The following is a 19,713-nucleotide window of genomic DNA, read 5'->3' as shown; positions in this document are numbered from 1 at the left end:
ATTCAATCGTTATTGAGCTTTTTCTCTTGTATTAGATCCGCAATTTTTGTATAACGTACTAAACGTACTACTAAAAAAAGGATATCTGAACATAAATGCTTCATTTCAATTATATTTTTATTGTATTTATTTTATGCAATGTTATAATTCTGTGTATTTCTTTGTCAGTCATTCTGTTTTTGTATGCATTTTACCGATTTCTTTTTGTTTTCTTGTTTCTTCTTCTCACAAATAAAAAAATCTAACATAAAACAAAGCAATTCTTTTTAACAATCACTGCCGCTACATATACATACATGTTACATTTGTTGTTATATATATAAGTGGGCGCAGGTTGATTACTGCGCCGCGATTACATGATCATATACATACATATTCCTTGCCTATATATATACGGGATGTGTGTCTATGTGTTTGTGTGGTGTGTTTATTTTGTATATATGTGTGTGGATGTGTGTGTATATTTATATATATGTATATACATATATTAGATAACAATGATATTAAGCCTAAATAGATGTAAGTTTCGTTTCTGTCCACATATTCCATTCTATTCCATTCTGATCATTCAACTATTACGTTACATGCATTAACTATTTGTTACCTAACTGTACTTTGCCCAATGCCTGCTTAATATATCAATTATAGTACATATACATAACATTAATTGGTATTCTTTACTAGTATATATTGTATTTTTTTTTTAATTGGATTTGGTTTTTGTTTTTCTGATTTTCTGAAGAATTTTGCAGATAATTCTCATTTCCGTTTCCGTTGTGCAAGGCATAAAAATGTAAATGTAAATAGTCAATTGAAATAATTGGTTATAATTTTCTTAAGTTTCTCTGTGGTTTTCTTCTTGTTTTTGTTTTTTAAATGCAAATGTTTTTTTTTCTTTTGTTTTTCTTGTGCAGCATTAACATTGTGATAGATATAGAAAGAAAGTATTAGTTGTAGTTGGAGATAGAGATAGAGAGTGTTACATAATTTAGTGGGAATGTTAATTTATTTTTTTGTATCAACAGCATTCGTTTTGGGTTTGTTTCATTATCGAAATCGAAGGGACGCATAATACATAATAATTCATATAATAATACATTATATCGTATAAGTTGTTCTCTTTTCTTCTTGTTGTATATATTTGTTTTGTCTTTTATTTTAATTTGGGTTTGTTTATATATGTACGTATGTATAAATAGTATATATATGTATGTAGTTAAGTTTTGCTTGTATCGTGTAGGTATGTATGTTTTTATGTATCTATGCAATTGTCCTAAAGTGTTGCCCTTTCTGCTAGATTTGCTAGGTTTGTCTTTTGTATACAAGAGTTCAAGAGGATCTTAAAAACTCGAAAATATATCAAAAAATGTTTCTTGAAATGCAATATATATGTATTTTAGTTAGGTATATATATATATATATATTTATATATATAGAGTACTTTTCTAGGCATATACAGCATACCCCACACACGATGTGTTATATTCATTTAAGAGAAGAATTTAAGAGAAGTATGAAGTAATGTTTTAGTGTTGGGTGTTTGTTTTTCTTAGTGTGTGTGCTCATGTGCGTGTTGATGTATGTATGTATATAAGTACATAAGTATTTGTTTGTTTATATTTTGTTTCCTTTTTGTGTATATAGAATCCAAAATGATACACTAATTGCTATATATATGTAGTTCGAGATCGAGGCAAAAAATTTGATAATATATATAGCGCATCAAAATGATATATGTGATGTATACATCTTCATCTTAAATGTTTTCCTTCATTTTTTTTCTTTTTTTTTTGTGTCTATTTTTGCCGAAATCGTATCCTGTCCAATCCGTGTCAGTGTGTGTGTGTTTGTGTGGTGTCTGTGGTTTTTGGTCTGTGTTTGGCCTGCTGCTGATTGTGTATACGTCATGTATGCCTCGAAAAATATGCATAAAGCTGCTTTAATACTGTAAAATTGTTGCTTGTTGTCCTTTTGTTTTGTAGGTTTCCCTTTTTGTTTTGTTTTTGTTTTTTTTTTCATTTTGCTGTAAAGTAAGTTATCATTCACAATTGTAGTAAAAAAGCTAGGTAGGTTCGCTTCAGATTGTGTCTGTGAGAGAGTGTGTGTGTGTGTATGATGTTGTGTGTGTGTGTGTGTTGTGTCTTGTTACTTGATATGTCCGAGTTCATATTGCATACAAATCGATGACAATATCTAGTCTCAAATACATATACATATTCAAAAAGTATATATGTTGGTTTTTCGTTTAGTTGTTTTTGTCTTTCTTTGAAGAATTTGTAGATTTTTGTTTTTTGTTTTTTTTTTTGGTTTGTAAACTCAAATTCGTAAACGAATTGCTGCACGCAAACGAAAAAGTCGCCTTACGTAACCAAAAATTGTGGGATACTGTACTTAATTGTTTAATAATAATTAAAGCCGCTTGCAAATTCAACGAACAAATTCATATTAGCATTAACTCTGGCATTCATTCATTAGTATTATTTAGTGTTTCTTTTTTATATATTATTATTATTATCATTGTATTTAACCTTACAGCACCACAATTTGTTTTTTCCTTGGGTTCTCTTTCTCATTTACTCTCATTCTGTTTTTATTTTTTTTTTTTGTATTTCCTTTTTTTTTTTTCAAATTGGTAAGTTTAGGCAACATAACTGAATAAAATGTAGATAATTTAATTATTTTTCTCAATTATTATTAATATTATTATTAGTTTTTAATCGAATTTTTGCTAAAATTTGGTGTGGCTGTTGTCTCTAGTTAGTATTTCGTTAGTTTTAGTTAGTTTTTTAATACCCTTGCTAAGTTTATCAAGTTTTTTTTCAGGAACAGTGCTTGGTATATGCATTAAAAAGTTATATTTTAACTAATAAGGACCTTCTGGATATAGTTTAAGCTTAAACTTTTAAAGTGTTTGTTTATTTAAATTTGAGTCTTCTTGTATTTTCGCATCGGAATTATCTTTAGCATAAGCAAGGATCGGTTATCTCACACTTTTTGTTATCTATCCCGATATTAATATACAGTTTAACATGGCAAGGGTATTAGTTCTTCGGTGCCCCGAAGTCACTTTACAGTAGTTTGTTTTATTTTTTGCGTGGCGAACTTGTTTTTTTTTTGTGTTTTTGGTTTTTGCGAAATATTTTACACAATTATTTGATTGGCTAGTGGCATAATTTGTTATAACATAGTGATATATATATATATATATGTGTATATATAGTATGTAATATATATATATATATATATGTAGGCTTAAACGCTGCACGATTTTCCTTTCTTTTTTTTTTTTGGTTTTAGCAAGTCTTGAGTTTGAAGCTATAATTTCTTAGGCATAATTTCTTGTTGCTTTGTTTGCTAAAGTATTTGTTTAATTTTCCTCTCTTTGTTTTTCTTACTGCCAACAACATAAACCGAATCACTTATTATCCTTCCGTTCATTTGTACACATTTCTATTTGTTTTCCAACCCCATCTCATTTTTGTTTGTAATTGTGTAGGTGTGTGTGTGAGTGTGTTTGTGTGGCATATTAATTGTTATTGGTTTTCGTCTTGTGGCTGGCTTTTCTGCACTATTTGCACTATGATTTTAATCTACTCATTTGTTTTCCCTTTTTGTTTTATTGCTAATTTGACAGTAATTCCATGTATTCTGTTATCTGCTTACACATACCACTCCTTGACATCCTTAGAGTCACGTTTCTTGGCCTTGGGTTGCACCAGGCCGGCCATCTGAGGCCTGCCATCACTGCCATAGCCAAGTGAGCCACTGCCACTGGACATCATGCCGCCACCGCCGCCGCCTCCATTGCCATTGCTGTGCATTTGCTGTTGGCCATGATGCGACTGTTGGCCACCTTGGTGGTGATGTTGCTGCTGCTGTTGCTGCTGATGATGGTGTTGCCTCTGCTGATGATAGGAGCCATTGGTGCTTGTGTTGCCCAATAAAGCGGCATTCGGATTATGCGATCCATAGGCAGCAGCCTTTTCACTCTCGGTCTTGTAGCCACGGTCGCCATTGGATTTGAGCCACAGCACGAGAAGGATTACCAAGATGACAGCGATGAGAATGCCTGCCACAATGCCTATAATCATGGCAGTGCGCTCCTCCTCAATGGAATTGATTCGTCCTCCCTTGCCGCCCTTGGGTCGATAGTTATTCAAATTGGTGTTGTATGTGTTGCCGCCATATGGTCCGTATGGTGGTGGATCTTGTGGTGGCAGGGGCGGTGGCATTGGTGGCAAGGGATGATGCTCCTCCGGCAATTGCATGTTCTCGTGATCGATGCGACCACCACCACCGCCCACACCATTGCCATATATATCGAAGGGTGTTGTTTCACGTTCGGTTACAGTGCTTGGAATTTCTGGGGGCGCTGGTGTTGCCTGTGTTGTGGTGCTTGTTGTTGTTGTCGTTGTAGTGGTTGTTGTCGAGGTGCTTGTGCTGCTGGTGCTGCTAATGGCGGCACGTTGCGTCGAAGAGGTTCCCGCACTGCTGCTGCTGGTACTCGATTGTCCTGGCGTACTGCTGCCACTTGAAGATGGAGTCGTCAAGTAGATGGCTGTGCTGGTGCCACTTCCGCTGCTGCTGCTGCTGCTGCCACCCGATCCGACTGTACTACTGCCATGTTGCTGTTCCGTTGTCACATCGCTGCGTCCTGTTGTGGTGGCAGTTGCCAATTCATTGTTGGACTCTGTAAGTGGGTTTTTGGGCGTATTGTGTTATTATTTGAATATATATCACTTTAATTGTGTATGCTCAAGTGTGTATGTGTGTGTGTGTGTGTGTGTGTGCTCCCACCCAATTAAGTAAATACTTGACCATTGATAGTTTGCTTTACATTCACATACATAGTTTATTCAACATAGAGAGATAGAGATAGAGAGATTTGTAGATAGATATTTGAGAAAGATATGCACTGGTTTATCATTTTGGATCTGGGCTCATATGTGTATATATACAAAAATATGTTGAAAGACAAAACTAAGGATTCATTCATTTACTCTTACAGATTTAACTCTACTATATACAATCGAATACATACACACACACATATATATATATATATATTTATATATATATATACATACATATGTGTACACCAGACTGAATCCATAAAGAAAATTTATTGTAGAAAGTATTGACAGTATTAAGTATACGACCAGTTGCTCGAACGTTTTTAAAAATCGAAATATTGAATAACAATAATAACAATAAGCTAATTGTATGTATGATGTAAAAAACTTTTAACCTTTTGGGAAAATTATAAAAAAAAGAGTAGGGCCAATTGTTTGGGTAACGTGGCGTATGAGTTATTTTGTTTGGTTTTACTTTACGTGAATATTTAATGGTATATCTTAGGGTATCCAGTCTAATATACACATGAGGTCAAATATATATATACACACATATATATATATATATATATATATATATGTATAGGTAACTCTAACTTTTCACCCTCCTTCTGCCACGTCCTTTGCCAACACCTGAACTCATTTAACCCCCACAATTCAGCAAATTCTTTTCGTGCATATTTACGCTTAGTGATCGGTGTGGTTGTTTTTGTTCTTTTGTTGTTGTTGTTGTAGTTGTTGTTGCTGTTGTTGTTGTTGTTCTTGTTGTTATTCTTGGTTGATGGCTCTCGCTTAAGGCTAGACACACAGTTCTAGTTTAGTTAGAAGCTTTGCCTATGTAAGTGCTTTTCAATCGTAAAATTGATTTCTCTCTGCTTTTTGTTTAGTTTTTGTTTGTTTTGTTGTTGTTGTTGTTTTGTTGCATTAAGTTAGTTAGTTAGTTTTATTAGATTATGGAAATTTACAGAGTATCCAAGGCGCAATCACAGTCAGAAATATGAAGGCGATTTCACATTCTGAAAGAGACACATAAGGCGTACTCATTGTCAGTTCAGTTCAACAAACAGAGTAAATGACTTTGAGAGAGAGCTGAGAGTGAGCTGGATGATCACGAGAGAGAAAGTGAGAAAGTTAAAATTGATTCTTTTTTTTTTTGGTTTGAATTTGATTTGAGGGGAGGGGCGGGGGTTATCGGTTGGTTTTGGTTTGAAATGCATTTCGAGAGTGCGAGGCGTAAGTATGACGTATGTATAGACAAATATATTTTTCCATATCATATTGATAAGGCGGGGCCCATCGAGTCTTAGGATTGAAAATTGTTTGTAAATATGATACGATCTCTATATATATGTGAAGGTATATATAGGTATATATTGTTGGTATGCACATGTTGAATTGGTCAAAACTGTTCTAGTGTAAGCGTTTAAAAGCGTTTTGGCATTTTTTATTTTTGGCATTGCAAAGTTTTGTCGTTGACCCAAATCCTTGACATTTAACAATAACAACAACAAGTTAAAGAATTCATTAAACACCAACTAACAAAACTGACTAAGTTACTATATAGTATACATATGACTCAATTAATTAAGGATATACAAGAACCTTAGCTTAACCACAAACACAAACTCTAAATATATGTGTATGTAGAAGGAGTATTATGCATGTTTATCTCTAATGCAGTAATTTTGAATAAATGGCTAATATCCTTAGCAACCTAATGTCTCTAATGATATGTCTATGTATGCTGTGTGTGTGTGTGTTTGTGTTTTCAGTGTGTGTGTGTGTGTGTGTGTGTGATCGATCCAAAATGCCAATGACAATGACACCACCGACACCGACTTGGTCAAGGATTTTCAACTGAAATATCCAACACTCACCTGCTGCCCCTTTGGCCGTGCTGGTTGATGTGAACTGTTCTGTCGTCTCGCCATAATCCCCAGAGCCATGAACACAATCCTCATCATCGCAGGCCCGCTCGGTGCCATTATTGTTATTGCTTCCACCACTTCCTCCTCCAGCTCCGCCATTGTTTGTACTCTGATTACTGCCCTGCTGGGAGGTGGTTGTCTGTTTAGTCGGAGGCACATAGACAGGCGTGATTAGATCATCTCCACTGCCCGACTCGAAGGGCGGCGTGCATTCGTCTTCATCGTCGCCGCGACATCCGGATCCGGCACCGGAGAATATAAGATCATCTATGGCCCCAGGATATCCACTGGCCGGCGTCTGTCGAGTAGAATTCAAAGTCTAATTTTACTTCAGTTGATCTGGTGCCGTACTGGCCAAGCTTTATATATGTAGTTGGTTAACAGTTTACTTAAATTGTTGTGCGGCATGTATGTAGCTGAGTTTAGTATGTGTGTGTGTGTGTATCTATGTATGAATGAAAGTTGTGAAATTTTAAATGTGCCTAAGGATCACTGAGGCTTCTACAAAAGTTTTTCAAAATAAATCATTTTTATGTCTCCTTTAAGAAGTTGCAAATAGAAATAAATGTAAGAAGCCTATTTGTCTCAAAAATTTATTTATTATAATAAATATCTTTTAAAAAATAACTTGGGAGCTCGTTGCCCTCAAAAGTATGCAAATAAATCCATTGTTATCAAGAAATAGATCACTTTCACTTGTTTCATCGGAAAAGTAGCAACAGCTGAGAAGTTCTTTTAGAAACCTCTGAAGTCATTTAAAATGCTTAATGTTTTGTAGCTTTAGCTGAATAAATGATACATTTAACTAACTAGTTCGATTAAGTGCCTTCGCCCTTAAAGTAGTTGATCCTATTGGATATAGGCGAGTCCTCTTGAGACATTGATCTGGCTAACTTCGGAGATTGGTTGTGATGATCATGATGATTATGAGATGGATTTGCATGTGATTATGTGTACTTATGTTGTTTGTGCTTAATGTGGAAGGAGTCATGCAGCATAAGTGCGGACAAATTTGGTGCAAAATGGAAGCAAATGTTAGTTAATGTAGATAAATGTATTTGTATATATGTAAATTATATATATTGGTATAATATATATTTTATATGCTTATTTGGCTAGCATTAGTAGTCTAAGTATATATATATTCACAATGAGAATAATCAAAGTGCTGTGCAGCAAATAACAATAAATCAGAAAAAACTAATAAATAAAATAAAGTCAAACTCAAAGTTGGTTAGTGGAATTGTTATTTTGGAATTGGTTTTGTTTTTTTCGTTAGTGCGAAAAAGCGTTACAGAACTGAATACGCAGAAAGCGCATTTCTGGCAGAACCGAGGGAAATCAAAAGGTTCAAATCAAATGCGGCATTTACACTAAATATTTATAGATAATTAGGTACATTTATCATTTAGCTAATACTTTTAGTTTTCTTTTTGTTTTTGGAACGATTAACGCTTGTAATATATAATATAGGTTTCTTTTTTTTTTTTTGTTTTTGTCTGAATGTTGAACCAAATTTCCCCGGATTCGATGAAAATCTTTTAACTTTCAGTTATGCAAATATTTATACGATATATATTGTATATGTAAATGGAAGTGCTTGGAAAACTGTACAACATTCTTGGCATTTCGGTGCAATACAATCAAATCGTCTTGGGAAATGGGGTTCCACAACTCATGAAGCTGATTATCGGTTTTAGGTTTAGGTTTAGTTAAAGAAAGAATTTTGAATAAACTTTGGTTTTTTTTTTTTTTTGTTTTTACGATGAGAAAAATACTTGGAAAGTTGAAAAGTTGAGAGAGGAATTCAAAGAAAAATTTCAAATAAATTCCCTAACCTGCTGCATTCTCTGCAGATCATTTCTATCTAATACTCCAGTTACCAATTGAACATCTCCACGAATGGTGATATGAGGATCACGTTCGACGGCCAAATCCAGTATACGCAACTTGTTCACAGAAAGGCCGGCAATAACGCCAGCAAATGGCCGTTCGATACGTGTGCGACCGTTGCGGCTAAATTTACCGCCCACTTGTATATTGGACATGGTGTTGAAAACAGTCGAATGATGGCCTGAAATGTTGAAGTTTTTGAGATTACAATCTATTACTTCGCTGAAATAAGTTTGATTACTCTTACTCTGCGGAGTCAAGGCCTGGACATTGTAGTCATCCAGCTGGAGTGTGGCATTGCCTCCCTTCCTTTGGAAACGCACCACATGATAGGAATTATCATTGACCTTGGTGCCAATTTCCCCCAGAGGCAAATCCACACTGCCTATATTATAGACCATAAATATATTTCCCTCGACAATTTCCAGTTCCATGTAATCCTGTGTGGTGGCACTTTCAATACGCAAAAGCACCGCATCGGGTTTGGTGGTAATGAAACCCAACGCAATGTTATCCTCCTCGGTATCCGCTTGGGCATTCTCGGGGTAAGTGTATTGGACCATCCCTTTGTTGTTGCCAAACTCATAGGCAATGGATTCTATGGGGAAAACGTTGACCTTGATGCTAATAGAGTTCGCTTTTTTGTGTCTAGGACTTACCATCATAGCAGGTGGGTCCTGTATATGAGGTCATATCACATTCACAGGCATAGGCATTCCACTGCTGTACACATATTCCACGATTGGCGCAGGCATTCTGGCTACATTTGGTTGGACCTTCACAGCCAGTTACCACCAGAGAACTGGGCACCACTGCATCATTGGTCAGTGAGGGCGAAGTGTCGCCCAAATCCAATGAGGCCAAGCAGCCCTCGAAGCCGGAACGCGACGATATGGAAGCTGGCAATTTCGAATACATGTCCTTAAAGACACCGCCAATATACAATATGCCAGCCAATTCCAAATGCATATTGTTTCCAGTCAAGCTAATTATCTCGAACGAGTCGTCCACTGTTAGGGTATGAGTTTTGGGTCCTGGCCGTCTTATGCTGACCTGATGCCAACGATTATCATTCATATGTATGCGAGACTTATCCCTCATGGTAACCGGACCATCGCCCAGATCGAAAGTGTAGTGAATGTGTCCATTAACCAGCTCCACAGCCACAAAATCGCTTCGTCGTCCGCCATTGAAGACGAGCAGACCATTTGGCTCAACAGTCTTGAACCGAAAGTCTATGGAAATGCTATTATAGGCCTTCAACATGGCCAGACCAACATACGAATGCTTCGAACGGAAGGTAGCCGCGTGATAAGGCTGACCCGCTGGTGAGTTGACAAAGCGAGCTGTTAGCTTAAACGTTGCACTCGGTAGGGCAGAAAGTTCTGGACCCAGAGATTTTACTATATCCAGATAGCTAAATTGATTTGGAATTTAATGAGGTATGCATTACTTAATAGATTCCAGTTTCTAATTTCTTGTTCGGTTGCTTACCGCTGTCCATTGAAGACAAAGCCCTGCATTTGTCCCACAAAATTCGGCATGGTCGAGGTCATTTGTATCTCCTCTTCGGCATGGAACAGACCACCCAAATGTATGGAACGTATCTCCATGGTGCTATGGCGTCCCAATATTGTCTCAGCTAAGCAAAAAAGCAAATCAAAAATATTTTCGAGGGGAAAAACGAAAAGAGAAATTGATAAAACTCAGGGGTCTTTTGGGCCGCTAGAGGGACAGAAGCCAGCATTGACTTTTGATCTAATATTTAGTCTAGGCAGATTACCATTAAGATTAGATATTTATTATTGAATATATATATATATAGGTATAGTAGGTATTATGGAGTGGTGACAAGAAGCACATACGCATATGTATATTCAAAGAGTATTAGAGTAGAGTATATATAGTATAGATATATATATATATATAGGAATGCGTTCATTTTGTTTTTTTAGTAATAGTAGTAATAGTAAGACATAGAGCTAAGTTTTGGTTCAAGCAGTTTTTTTTTTGTTTTGCCACAGGATATGTGACTTGAATGTAGTTAGAGTTTTGAATATATTTTGCAGCTTGGTACATACTATAAGAAAGGTGCAGATTACAATACAAATGTTGAGAGTTAGGTACTTTTATTTAGTAGTTAAAGGAAAGGAAAAAAATATACAAAAATCAAATATGTTGAAAAATCTCTAAAGAAAAATGAATGATACTTCAGTTAAGTACTTTTATATATGTATGTATATATATTAATATAGAGTTATTTGGTGCAACTTTTGTATTGTTTCCGTATTTTACACTTGACATTTTCATTGAATTTTGTACGCCATTTTGTACGCCATTTTGGAGTGTGAGTTACGGTGACATTTTGCTTCATTTTCAACGGTGCGATAGTAATCGAAGAGACAACCAAAATCAGGAACATTAATAAATGATAGTTACCTACATACAGTTCGAAAAAACAAACAAAACCAAAACAAAACAAATGAAATGAAAAGTTGTTGTTGTTGCTGCCTAAACGACACTGAACTAAACATCGATTTGTTTAATAATATTCCTCTGTATAGAAGTGTGTATTTTGCCATTGTATACGTGTGACTTGTGTGGGTGTGTGAGTGTGGGTGTGCGGGACTAAGTTAATAACGGTGCATTAGGCTTAACGAGCGAGACCGCATTAAGGACGAATGGGCAATGGCGAAACTAGGGAAAATAGTGAAAATTTGCCCCCAAAAGTATGCCAAAGGAAGTTTCAGAAATGATTTAACTACGAAAAACTTATGAAATATGTAAGCAAGATATTCGAAAAATTCTTTATAGTGAATTTGTCAACTAATTATTGCATACTTAGGAGGGAAAATATTCTCTAATCCATATTCCTAGAAACGACATTGAGCTTGGAAACGCATTTGAATGACTGAATGATTGACAACTTGACATGCAAATGGCTGCGAGACAGAGACAGAGCGGAGAGAGAGAGAGAGAGAGACAGCGACAGAGTATTAACTATTCGTGATGATTGGTGAAGTTAGGAAGTAGAAAGTAAGAAGTTGCTGAGAAATGGAGTACACACAGTTCTTACAGCTGCTTGCCAAATATTAATGGTAATTTTTGGAGCATTTACAGTTATAGAAAGTGAGAGTGGGATATATATAGATATACTATATGTTATTAACATACAATACAGAAATATATACATACATATATATATATATATATGTATATATGTGGCATATATGTATATTTATTAGAAGTTTTATGCGAACCAGACTTAAATCGTGAGCAAGTCATGCGATTTTGATTTATTTATTAGTCATAGATATTAGTTGTTGTTTTTTGCTTTGCTTTGCTTTCCAGAGGTGCTCTCACATGCAAACTCTTCAAGTGTGCGTGTGTGTGTGTGCACTAAAGTGAGTGAGTGTGTGTGCGTGTCTCTGTGTGTGTTAGTGTATGTATTCGTATATGTTTGTACGTATTCGTGGCTGCGGTAAAAGCTCTCAGAGACTTTGGCCAAATATGTGTTTTCTTTTCATTTCTTTGTTTTTTTTTTTTTGGCCATTGCCGCCAAAGCGTTGCCCACTTTTTGGCCAATCGTTTCTTTTTGATTGTATATACTATACACTTACACAACAAGAAAACTAATTTGTACTTAGGACACGTTTGTTAGTTGCTTAGTTAGTTGCAATTGATTGTTATTTTTGTTGTAGTTGTAGTTGCAATTGTAGTTAGGTTTACTTAACACAAAGCTAATTACATATTAAATGGTGCAAAATTACAGCCCTGGGCACATACAAACATTGTTTTGCCTTCTCGTCTCAATAGGTCCTTCCCGTTTCGAAAGGTGTTGACTCGTGTCCTGTGACTTCTATTGAGCGATTTGACAAAAAAATGTTTCACCGAGTTCTTGCGTGTCGATTTTTTCTCTCGCCTAACCAAAAAAATAATTACGGAACAGAAAAACGAAAAAAACTCTAACCAACACCAAATTCACAACGTTTTGGATTTGGTCATAAAGAAGGTCATTTGAAATATATTGCATTCTGACATTCTGCAACTTTTCTCGATCGATTGGATTGGCATTTATTTTGTTTAGAATTTTCAAAGTTGTACTAGAAGATTAAGTTATAGTTGGTTGGTCTGATTAATGTATGTAATACACACGTCTGGAACAAACATTCTTCTTCTTTTAACATACCGCTCTGGATTTATCTGGTTTAACTTATGATACAGCAATTTATTTGAAATTTATTTAATTTTCTTTAGTTTAGATTAAAATACTTTTTTGTTTTTGTTTTGTTATTATGGCCTGTAAATACAAATCTCTTTTATGTATATTTATATATATTTACATGACAAAAAAAAATAAAACAACTTATAAGTTTCAATAAAAAATGAATAAAAAAATCAAATGAAATTGTAATACTGAAAGCCACATCATATTGCTTAAAGAAGGTTTTAGGCCATCTTTGAAAAGATTTATCATGTCATGGAATTAATTTAAACTTGAAGTATTCTAATTTGTGGCAAAGTTACAAAGTGTATTATAAAGAAAAATTTCATATATAGACTATATATTTGACTATATTAAGTCAAAGTAGAATTGGGCAGACGCCTAATAAAATAGGAATTAAGTAACTTCTCTTTTGAAGAAAAAGACAATAATAAATAATCATAAATTTTGCCTTTTTCGATTAAAGAAAATGCCAAAGTTTATTATTTATAAAACTCCTTGGACTGGAGATATAAAGTCCACTCGTTAAAAATCACTGGAGTCTTTAACGTTTTGGCAATGAAGCAAAACAAAAAAAAAAAACAATCAATTAAATGCAAAAAAATAAAACCCAAAGAGACAATGAAATAAAGTGTATAAATCAATGATACAATCAGAGTTTTCATGGACAAAACAATTTACAAGACAATCAATTGATATTTATAACACTGAAGGCTAATTTAAAAGGACAGCTGAACTCAGCTGAGCTCTTTCAGCTGTTGGAACATGTATTTGGTCTAGTCAGGTCTGGTTTGGGTTGATTCGATATGATTCCGTCTATACACTTTTGTTGATTTTGGTTCATTACACTTATAAGTATTTATATATTTGGCTGTTTGATTGACTGTGTCTTTTTTTCAGGTCTTTTTTGTTATTTATTTATTGGTATTGGAATTGGAATTGGCAATCTTATAGTTCGAAAATCAAACAAAGTTGAAAATCGCAAATTAAAACACAACATCGAGATGTTTGAAAGAGTTTCGGAAAAAAGGGCGTTACAAGAGAGTTTAAAAAATATATTTTAAATTATTCAAAATGATTTCCATATGAGTTTACAAATTGAAAGTTGTAAATAATAAATTGTGAAAGTTTTGTTATGAGAAGGCATAAGGAGAGAGACGAAAACAAACAAACTGTCTTAGCAATGTGGAAAATGTATTTGTGGATTATGTGAAATATGGTGTTTTCTTTTCTTTAAATGAGAATTTGTTCAAAACTATATTTTGCTTAAGAAATACGTATATTGAGAGAAAGAGAGAGATAGAGAGAAGGATAGAGAGTTTCAGATCTAATATAAATTTGTCAAATTCGTCATCATCGTCAAAAGAAAAGATGTGGAAAATGTGTTATGCAAAATGAGGATCGAACGAAGCAAACTTGCTAGATACTTTCTTTTTTAATTTTTTAATTAGCTTTTCAATGTTTTCGTACTGCATTTTGTAGTTGTTGTGTTTGATGTGTATGTGTGTGTGTGTGTGTGTGTGTGTTAGTTCATAGTTAACGAAAAAAAGCTCTCAAATTAAAAGTTTTAAAGTTGAAAACCAAAAATTGTTAAACCGCTGCCGACTGCACTTTCGTTTGATGTCCTTTCCTTCTCTAAATTATTTTCTAAAGTACCTTAACACACACCTGGTTTAGGGGTCAGGAGGCATAGGCAAGGGATTTACTTTGTATCAGTTATTTATGTTTTCTGTTTAAACTTGAACCATGAATTTAGCGCTGGAAGCACTTTAACTGGAAACTAATCGAAAATTGCTTGAAGGGGTCATTCAAAGTCTTGACATTCGGGAAAATTGTTTGGTTTTTTTTAATGTACAAAAAAAAAAAACGACACGGCACGACACGTAGTAGGGCAAATAGATGTGCTGGTGATACATACATAACATACCCCTGACGGGGGGAGCCCCGTCAACTTGTAGACGCAGATTCGATGCCCTGCGTGAGAAGCGTATGGTATGCCAATTATTGTCATTGAGCACTGTTTGGCCAGCCAGGAGATTCTGCAAAGTAAATCAATGTGGAGAGTAAGTTTTTCTGAGATCACTAGATTCGCTTGGAGTTGGCTCACCTTCTCCCTGTCGCTAAGCCTCACACTGGCCCGAATGCGTCCTGCTACTAGAGCAATTTCAAGACGATCTGGAGAATTGGATTCGGCACTGGTCAAAAGGAGTAAGCCGGCTGGTCGCGACGTTTTAAACCTTATGACCAACTCCTCTGTTTGTGTCTTTGTGCCTTGGCCATTGCCCAGCCAGATGGTCATATGTTGACTTCCATTGAATGCCAGAGTAGCCAATTCTCGTCCACAGGTCGGTCCGCCGTACAAGGTGGCCGAGCAATCGCAAATGGGTCGATTCCAGCCCTCCAGGCAAGTGCCGCCATTGAGGCAGGGATTGCCATTGCAAACATTGCTTTGCACATGGCACGAGGGTTTCACCGAGGCTATGTGGTCAAAGTGGGTTATCAGTGGCCACCATCAGCAGCAGGCGACGCCTCCAACTACAACTACAATTTCAATTGCACTTACCGGAGTCCTGAACGCGTGCAAAGGCCGCTATATCGATTGCCTTGCCACTCAACACCAGGTCACGCAAACAGCCCACGAATCCCTGTCGCAAGGTAGCTGTCCAAATGGCTGCTGGCCAGGCCACGCTATTGTAGGCCGGTCCCACCCCACCCACATACATATGTCCGTCCAGTTCGAGTATGGTTCCATCTCCTGGTGTCCGAAAATCATTCCAAACCCCATCTACGCTCACCTTGGCATCGCGCCCGTTGCGACGCAATATTAAATCGTGCCAATCCCCATCATCTACGCGTCGTCGTGATGCCCTAATCTTCGAGGCACCCGAACCCAAATCAAGATGTATATAGATATGACCATTTAGCAGCTCAATGGCAATCAGAACGGGCTGTCATTAAAGGGTCAAAGGTGGTTAATATGCCTAACGAAATCGAGTCGGAGCTGCTTACATTTTTAGCCCGAGGTTGCTTGGATCCTGTGGCCAATACGATGATGCCATTTGGTTCCTTGGTGCGAAATTTAAAGCTAATCGAACTCTGTTTTCCTGTCTCCCATGGAGGTAGAACCTAAAATGGAATGAGTTTGTTATAACTAAGTAAAGATAGAGTGCAAATTGATTCACTTACCAAATGCGATTCACGTGTGGTAAATGTAACTGGATCTTGAGGATCTCCGCTGGGACATTGATATTCCAGATTACCAGCCACTTGGATTAATTTGGAACCACTCTTGGCTAAATCGATTAAATTCAGATTCAGGGTATCGGCAGAGAACTCCACTTTTCGCAGACAGCCCACAAAATTGTTGTGAACTCGAGCTCCAAGCAGAGCCCGTGGATTGACGGCACCACCCACATAGACCCTCGACGAGGACAACATGGTGAACTTGCCAGCTATGTGCGAGTGATCGGTGTAGACATCATCCACCACAGTGACAAGCTACAAGGTATTGCCCAGAATTGGTTAATCTGCCAAATTTAATTGGATTTGTCTACCCACCCGACAGAAACTTGTTATCGATGATATTTCCTGGATGCGACGGTGCACAGTCACCTTGTGCCACTGATGGTCATCGAAACGCACCTTGGAGGGCTTTATGTGCATCTCCTGTTTACCATTGGCAAGACCCATTGTGAGAGAGACGCCGCCATCACGCAGAGCCAGGTTCAAATAGTCGGTGCCGTGACCCGTGTAGAAGAGCAACCCATTCGGTTGTCGTGTACGAAAGTAAAAAGATATCGCATCCTGGGCACTAACAATCGGTTCAGCGCCCGTTTGGCCCAGATCGTAGGAAAGGAACTGTGTACCGCGGAACGTGGCTTCTGATGGCGCCTTCTCCTTCTCACAATACTGGCCATCGTACTCGAGATTACGACACTCGCAGATTGGACCGGAATCAGTTGATATGCAAATGCCACCGTGTTGGCATGGATCATTCCGCTCGCAGGCATCTGTTGTGTTGCCACCGCGCACTCCCTAGAGGTAGGAAAAAAAAGGGATCTATGGGTTACGGATTGCCCAAAAATGTAAAAGACTGGCTAATGACTTACCCTTAGACCTCTCTCTCGAGCTGGCAGCTCACCATGATCGCATGGCGTATCGCCACATTTGATGTCGCGAGGTTGCTTCATTTCCTGTCTCCGGGTAATGCCACCTGGTTGATCCGCATACACAAGATTCCTAATGGCTCCACGAAATCGTGGCTCGAATATGACACTTGGTAGAGCCAACAAAGCCAATTTGCTGCTATACCAATTGGGCATTCCACCCACATACACATCCGAGTTGCTGGCAAATTTACCAAACTGAAACTCTTTGCCTTTCGTGGAACGCTGCTGTGAGACTCCGTCGACAATGAGTGAGGTCTGTTCATCATTGCGCAGGACTTGTACCTTATGCCAGTGACCATCATGGAGTTCCCTGCCCACAGTAATAATCTGAGCACCGCCACCAAGATTATACCTTAAACGAAGTGCTCCTTCGACCAGTTTCAGTTCAAAGAAGTCATATGTGCCACCATCGTCGGTGTAGAGGACCAGGCCGTTGGGTTGTTCCGTCTTGAACTCCAACTCGAGTGTGCCATTTAGTCCGGTATACCATTTGCGGAACGTGTAGAATGAACTCTGAGATCCATCCAGTTGAAATCCAGCACTGATAGTCACAAAACTGGCCGCTAAGCTGACCAACAAGGCGGTAATAATCAGCACTCGATATGAACGACGGGTTTCCACCACAATTCGCTTGCCATGGACTTTATTTTCGATCTCTTGAGGGTCTTGAGGATGTCTTCGTCGTCGACGCGCCTTATTGAATAGCAAATCGGAGGAGGAGGATGGGGAGACGGAGGTGGCGCTTACTGGCCGCTGCTTGCGCATCTGAGCCAGAGGATTGTTTGTCATTTTTCTGTTGTCGTGCTTGTCGTTTAGTTTAACTGTCATTGCCTCAAGAGCATAGTTTGAGTCCTTAAATATTGGACTCGGATACTGATATGCTGCACTTGGAGTCTTCATTCACACGCACGACACTTACGCACGCACACACACACACACACACGCGAACGCACACACGCAAGTTGCGCGCGTAAAACGTAAATTGTCGCCTTGTATTCTTTTCTGCGTATTCCAGTCCTTGAAGAAAAGCTTTTCAATAATGTCCTTGTATTAGTGTGTAGTGTGTACTATTACTATGCGAGACCGAAACGACACTGGAAAATTATCCGCGCGTGTGACTTTCATTGAACTTTTGTTTGAAGAGAGAGAGAGAGTGAGAGTGTGAGCGAGAGTTTGGATGAGAGTGGGCGAGTGAGAGAAGGAAGCGAGCTCAATGGGAAAAGCTCTCACCTACACAAAGTTGGCTGCGGCTGTTGTGGCTCTGTTATCGCTGTAACTCTTGACACCAACACAAAAAAGAAGGAACAAAATTATTGCTAATCTTGACTTGCCCGACGAATTTCGTGATTTCTATTGCAATTTACTTTGAGTTTTTGGCATTTTTTACACTTGATTTGCATAATGTTTGGTAAATTGCTTACTAACGCGCACATTCCGTTGCCGTTGGCCATTTATCCCGTGTCACAGAATCATTAGCAGCCTTGCATGCGTTGGCCTGATGTGAATTTTAGTGATTTGGGGGTGAAAGCTCGTGGCTGCTTACCCCCGCTGCTGCGCTGCTGCTGCCCCAAGCTGCTGATGTGGCGCCCACGAGCGTTTCAACGTACATGTACATACTAAAAATTTCGAAGAAAAAAAAATTTTCACTGCATGTCACAAAAAATTATCTATATGAATTTAGTCTTTTTTTCTGGCAATCGCTTAGCAAATCATGATCTAAGCAGTTTTAGTTTCACACACATACGCACGCACACACACACGCACACATTCACTGGGAGATTGTTAATTAATTATCTATATGTATCGATTACACTATTGATTGAAGTTTGCTAACTTTGATTTTTGCTTACACAATTTAACGCACTCTTTCATTTTCCTTTTTTCACTCAACAAATTTTCTTCCTTTTGGTTAGCCTTTGCTGGGAGCAGTCGTAGAGTGTAAAGGAATTTTCGAACCGATGTATTAGAATTTTTGTCTATTTTTTTTTTCGTTGGAGGGATACAAAAAAAATTTTTTTGATGTCGAAATTTTTTCTGCAGCGTTTTCCGCTGTTTCTAGTTATAATATCGATCCGCGCTGCATCCACGACAAGACTGAACTGCAATTTCAAACTCAATTTCTTGGCAGTGTTTCCAATGGATAACGAAAGCTCTTTTATAGCTTATTTTGTGAGAGGAACCAGCTGATAGGCTTACACGACACGGTTTATACGCTACAGCAGAGGCGATAGCCAATTCGGAAAATAATTCACATTAGATTGAGTGGAAAGAAAGCATAAATTAACATTTCATAGGGATAAAATGCTCTTAGATGTATGCTATAAACACTGGCGGTTTCTTTTTGGTACGTGAGTTCAAAGTGCGCACAAATGTATGCTACAAAAAGTAACAGATTGCTTTGTGTGTAGGGCATGGGAATGCCAAAAATTAAAAGCTCGCTTACTTCGCACGAGGCATGCATATGCGTACTACTAACACACATACGCACACACACACACACACATACACTCTTACACATGCGTAATAAGAGCACAACACGCAGGTTCATAACCTGCACCACTCGAAATTAGATGGGATACGTACACACAAATACCTTTACATAAACACCTACACTTGCATACTTGTACACCCACTCACACACTCAC

At 37.5% G+C, this 19,713-nt stretch overlaps 1 protein-coding gene across 10 annotated transcripts; it reads right to left on the bottom strand.

Annotated features, from left to right (window-relative positions):
• Nucleotides 1-99: 99 nt before the first annotated feature.
• Nrx-1 (Neurexin 1) lies at nucleotides 100-19,167 on the bottom strand. Of its 10 annotated transcripts, none has more exons than XM_068298921.1 (13): nucleotides 17,009-19,167; nucleotides 16,458-16,934; nucleotides 16,086-16,397; nucleotides 15,909-16,025; nucleotides 15,463-15,847; nucleotides 15,007-15,377; nucleotides 14,818-14,938; nucleotides 10,169-10,316; nucleotides 9,334-10,091; nucleotides 8,922-9,272; nucleotides 8,620-8,855; nucleotides 6,731-7,100; nucleotides 100-4,690 (listed from the first exon to the last, which is right to left on the bottom strand). In XM_068298921.1, the coding sequence occupies exons 1-13, from the start codon at nucleotides 17,966-17,968 to the stop codon at nucleotides 3,660-3,662; spliced, it is 5,637 nt and encodes a 1,878-aa protein (XP_068155022.1). In that variant the 5' UTR covers nucleotides 17,969-19,167; the 3' UTR covers nucleotides 100-3,659. The 10 variants fall into 10 exon arrangements, with proteins under 10 accessions (XP_068155022.1, XP_068155023.1, XP_068155025.1 ...); XM_068298922.1 differs by having other exon boundaries at nucleotides 6,731-7,079; XM_068298924.1 differs by having other exon boundaries at nucleotides 8,665-8,855.
• Between the last annotated feature and the right edge of the window lie 546 nt (nucleotides 19,168-19,713).

Source organism: Drosophila tropicalis, unplaced genomic scaffold, assembly GCF_018151085.1.
Source record: "Drosophila tropicalis isolate 14030-0801.00 unplaced genomic scaffold, ASM1815108v1 contig_878, whole genome shotgun sequence".
Classification (NCBI taxonomy): domain Eukaryota; kingdom Metazoa; phylum Arthropoda; class Insecta; order Diptera; family Drosophilidae; genus Drosophila; species Drosophila tropicalis.
Note: the sequence above shows the minus strand (reverse complement) of the source record. Positions and strands in the feature narration are given on the sequence as shown.

What these genes read in the sequence shown, in the direction of transcription:
- Nrx-1 (XM_068298918.1), bottom strand. Translation starts at nt 17,968, where the DNA reads ATGAAGACTCCAAGTGCAGCATATCAGTATCCGAGTCCAATATTTAAG. An exon ending in AGCAACCTCGGGCTAAAAAT is followed by an intron (nt 15,848 to 15,908) that starts GTAAGCAGCTCC and finishes CTTTAATGACAG; the next exon opens with CCCGTTCTGATTGCCATTGA. An exon ending in CACGGCCAAAGGGGCAGCAG is followed by an intron (nt 4,691 to 6,730) that starts GTGAGTGTTGGA and finishes ACCCACTTACAG; the next exon opens with AGTCCAACAATGAATTGGCA.